Source organism: Centruroides sculpturatus, unplaced genomic scaffold (assembly GCF_000671375.1).
Source record: "Centruroides sculpturatus isolate CEXI.00-Female unplaced genomic scaffold, Cexi_2.0 scaffold832, whole genome shotgun sequence".
NCBI lineage: Eukaryota > Metazoa > Arthropoda > Arachnida > Scorpiones > Buthidae > Centruroides > Centruroides sculpturatus.
Window position 1 is genome coordinate 201,024 of NW_019384984.1, and position 4,938 is coordinate 205,961.

General features: G+C 27.6%; 1 protein-coding gene across 1 annotated transcript in view; it reads right to left on the reverse strand.

Moving 5' to 3' along the window:
- LOC111632880 (vascular cell adhesion protein 1-like) overlaps positions 1–4,379 on the reverse strand; it is a 182,322-nt gene extending 177,943 nt beyond the window's left edge. The window contains exon 1 of the mRNA XM_023377404.1: positions 4,084–4,379. Within this exon, the coding sequence (XP_023233172.1) occupies positions 4,084–4,162 (79 nt within the window). The 5' untranslated portion in view covers positions 4,163–4,379. The remainder of the gene's footprint in view (positions 1–4,083) is intronic.
- Positions 4,380–4,938: the final 559 nt, after the last annotated feature.

Sequence of the window (4,938 nt, forward strand, 5' to 3'; positions counted from 1 at the left end):
ATTAATTCGAGAATATTTATTAAAATCTTTTTAAAATATTATCATTATATTTTTGATTATATCAATTTTTAAATATTTTAAAATTATTTTTTTAAATAAAATTATTTTATATCATCCGGAAAAATACAAATTTTAAATAATTTTATTATTTTTTCTTTTTTTAATAAATTATATATATAAATGTAAATTTTTATACATTAAAGAAAAGATTATAAAGATGTATTATTGTTATTGTATATACATAAGAGGTATAGAGAGAGAAAAACAAATTCTAGGTTTTCAAAAAAAAAGAAGAAAAATAATGTTAAACAAATCTACATATCTATAAATTTATAAGTAAAATAAACAAAGATCCAATTTAAACATCCTTTTCTAAAATCAAAAATAAATAAAGAAAAATAATGCAAAAAAAAATATCTAAAGTGGAGTGTGAGCGTATAAATTTATTTAACAAAATCGATACAGACATTTGTTCACCCAACATACTATTTACCATAAAACAAATCTACTTACATTTCGGATCTGGGAATTAATGTAGTAAATTTAACACGAACTCAAGCATATAATGAACTGACGTAAGAGTTATCCTTTATACAGAATACATTCTTAAACTAACACGAATAGAAAATTATATTATTATTATTATATATTTTAGCCTCATTCCATTTCTGCAATTGTTTTGTTTATATAACTTTTAGTTTCAGTAAATAAAAAATCCACTTGGAATTTTATAAAAGTGTAATGCGCGTCATAGAAATCGGTTAAAAGTATTAGAAATGCTAGAAACCGAGAAAACTGATTCCCACATCAACAAAATAGATTAAGGATCCTACAGTATTTGTCCTTATTCTGACCATCTGGTGTGTCAAGACATGAAAGTTTCATCACTATACTTCTACTAGAAGCCCAGAGCGAATTCTGATGTACACAAACATAAATACATACAGTTAAAATAAGAAAATATTCACTATATTTAACACTTTACTCTTGTATTTAAATATAAATTATGTTTATTTATATAAAATTATTATTATTATTATTATTATTATTATCATTATTTTTTTAATAGAAGAAATAAAGTTTACTATCAGTTGTTAAAATATTTCGATGAATTCTATTGCCAAATACATTTACACTAATGGTAAAACAGACTTTATGTTTTCGTATCACGCACATTTAAGTATGAGTGAAATGCATTTCGTGATATCCGGAATTGTATTTTTTCTTTCCTTCTTCTGTTCATGTATTTAGTTTATCTGTATTATAAAATGCGAACGTAAAAAAATAAAGAATAAAATTTGTAAATAATAAAAAAATATGCACTTGAAAATATAATTTTTTTCCTCCCCTGATGTTCTATCGATATTTATAACTTATACAGTTTTCTTTTGTAATTAACACTACTTTAAATGAGGTAATAATTACTTAAAATTGACGTTTGAAAAATTGGATATAGATAATGATATAGGAAATTTAGTAAGGATATAAAAGCAATTATTTTTGTAGATAATTACAAGAAACCGCAATCGATAAATTAAGGGTAAGTAATTAAAGTTTCGAGTACGTAAAAGAACATCCTTTTTTAAAAAAAAAATTCAATTAATTGTAAAAATTTAAATTAGTGATAGAAAAATGTATTCATATGTTAGGCGTATTCGTATGTATATATTTAATAAGAAAATCTAATAAAATATTATATCCTATTAACATATTTCCCTACATCGTTTATCGTTATCGTGAAGTTTAAGTGATAAGCTAGCTTGATAAATAGTTCTTGCTTATAAGCAACTATATTAAAATTTTTCATCTTTTTTTTATAATAAAAAATATAATATGATGGAAAGTGGAATTTTTATAATTATTTGTTTAAATAAAGATTTATTTCTTACTTCAAAATTAAAGATTTTTAGTGATGCTAGTTGAGAATGATGCATCGTTGAGAATTTAAACGTTTAATAAAATTAAACAAAATAAAATATGTAAAAATATAATGAAATTTAGAAGAAGATAAACTCTAAAAATAGAAGATATATTTGGTTTTATTGTAGATATAATTAAAATTTATGAAAAATGCGAATATTTCGTCAGNACCTCGAGGGATTTTTGAATATAAAGTATTTTTAATAAAATAACTTTTCCTTAGCATTAAACAGTAACACATTCCAAGAATATAATTCAAGACGAATTTATTATTTAATATTGACATTCCTCTGTGGATATTCTTGAATATAATGAATCAATCGGTAAAAGGTTAAGACTGTGTAGTTAAGGAACAACTTTTCCTCAAGTAGTAGAGGATATTGCTGAAAAATATAAAATTTATACCAGGAAAAATGTAAAATATTAGTCATTTATTGAATTGAGAATCAATTTATTTATTTTTAGTCACTCACGAGATACATTTAGTCCGTTATTTTATTTTATAAAAGTAGGAAAAGTGAAGATGCTCTTTAAATTGCACATGCATCAAAACTTTTAAATTGTAATGATGCAAGTGCATTAACCGTATCGACAATGTCAAGGAAGAAGAATCCATTGTTCTCTAACTAAAACACTAAAGAGATCCAGATAGGAAAAAGACAGGTATTAGAGAGTGATAAGAGAAAAGAAGGTGAAGATGAAAGTAGAAACATGTAAAAGGTTACTTGCGGTGGAAATCCGAGGCTGAAAACTGTTTCTTCAACGTGGCGGATTATCCTGATTAAGGAGAGAAGAAAACCTTTTTCTTAAAAAAAAATAAGTATAAAAAGCTAGATAAAAACAGAAAATGCCAGATATAAAAAAAAGAATGTGTAATGCTTCACGCCCGTTGTACTCATTATCTCTTCTCGCTCTACTTGGCCTAGAAATAAATTAGCTATCAGTGTCCACAAGGAGAATAGAAGTGTGTAAAGAAGAGGAGGGAAGGACAAACAAAAAAAATTCTCTTTAGGATATAATTCCATCTATTTAGTACAATTATGCTTCTTTATTCATTTCCAAATGTTTAAAATTAATTTCCTTCACAGTTTAGTCGAATGTTCATAAAAAGAAATTTATCTACCTGAATTTACCTCATATTATGATTTTTGCAATAAAATATCCTCTCAGATTTCTTGTAACATGCTTAAATTAATATGTTTAAATTTAAAATAATTTAATAAATTTATTAATAAAGAATTAATCTGTAGAAAAATTTATCTATTCGTACACGTGAGAACGAAAAATTTTGTCAAAGAATTAATTAAAGTCAACGTAATTGATGCATACGATACTAATTAGAACAAATATTAAAGTACAAAACAAATATTTTATTTGTGAAAAGTTTAAGAGACTCGAAAATGCTTTTAACCTCGAGGGATTTTTGAATATAAAGTATTTTTAAAGATAGAAAAATCGTATTGAGATATTGTACACTTCTTATTATGATTCATTACGAGAGTAAAATTTTAAAAAATATATATATATTTTATATAATGATTACCCTTAAATCATTTTTGACGAGAGAATAATATTACAGTGCTGTGTTTAGTCAACTATATTGGATGTTGTACTTACGAGATCGAATTATATAGTAGGTGGACCTCCTTAAAATGTAATGGCTTTGTAGGAAAATGCATGGTGGAAAAGATTTAGATCTGCCCTCAAGCGGTTTCGGATAGCTTTTGTTGTAAAATACTAATAACGGTATATAAGATAAAGAAAAATTTCTTTCTTAAATATACTTCTTAATGGCTCTTCTCTGGTAAGAAGTTTTCTTGTAGTAGTTTCGTTCGATATGAGCTGATGTATAATATCTTTAATTATAAGACAGAAACAGATATGTTTGTTTTTCCGATGAAAACACATCCTATTTTGCCTTATAAATATAGAATTATTAATTTTAAAATTTCAGCTTTAGTTTATTATTTTTTACTTCGCTTACTTTAGATAATGAGCTACTAACAATACGGATATTTTAGATTGTAAAGCTGATTGAAGGGGTCATTTGTATATAGGATACGTAAAAATCACGGCAGGGAATAATTTCGGCCATTTTGCATTATGAACAGAAGCAATTATTAAGGAGAAAAAACTAGAAATGAAGTAAAATTATATACTCACCCAAAGCACGAAAGGCAAATAAAGTCAATTGAAAGAAGCAAGCGATGACATCCAGTAATTTGCACGAACGACGGCCCATTCCGTCCCGTTATGAACAGCACAGCACGATAGATAAGGAAACGAGAGCTAGGACACTGTGGGGTGAATAAGCGACACAAAACTTAGCCAATTCAGGACTTTCTCTTAACTCCCCCTTCTCACTTTCCCAGCCTCCTGGGTACGGATAAAATCCGTGTAACACAAGTTCGCCTTCCACTCGTCTATTGGCACAGCAGTAGAACTGGAGGAAAGCGACCTCTTCGTGGTTGCCAACGCATAACTCTCTCACTCTTCCACTCCTCGATCGAATCGTAGCAGGACTGCTCCACTAACTACGGAGGGAGGAAGATGACGATGCACTCGATATCGTCATCGCTATCATTTCGTCATCTGTTCAGATTTTCTAAGGCTAGTATATGCCAAATCGTTCCACTTTAAAACCAAAAGATGAAAGGGGTGAAAAAGTAACTTCACGTCGAGAACTTACGTATTATGGCCATCTCCCATGGCGGTTATTTAATAGCACATTTACGCCGGTGTAAATATCGTTTCGCTACTGATAGCAGATGCTTTTAATGGAATTTGTAGAGTAATTGATAAGATAGCAATATATGACGAGAAAACGTGTGAAGAATTTTAAAAATTACCAATGTCAGAATCTGATTTAATGTAGCTGCAAGCTCGTGTAATATACAGTTAAAGCTTACATCTAATGCTCCTTACCCGTAAAGAACATAAATGGTTAAGCTTGAGTAAAATCTTATGTAAATCAGTTTTATCTTTAATCTTTCGATCGTTTCATTGATTGACTCGTTA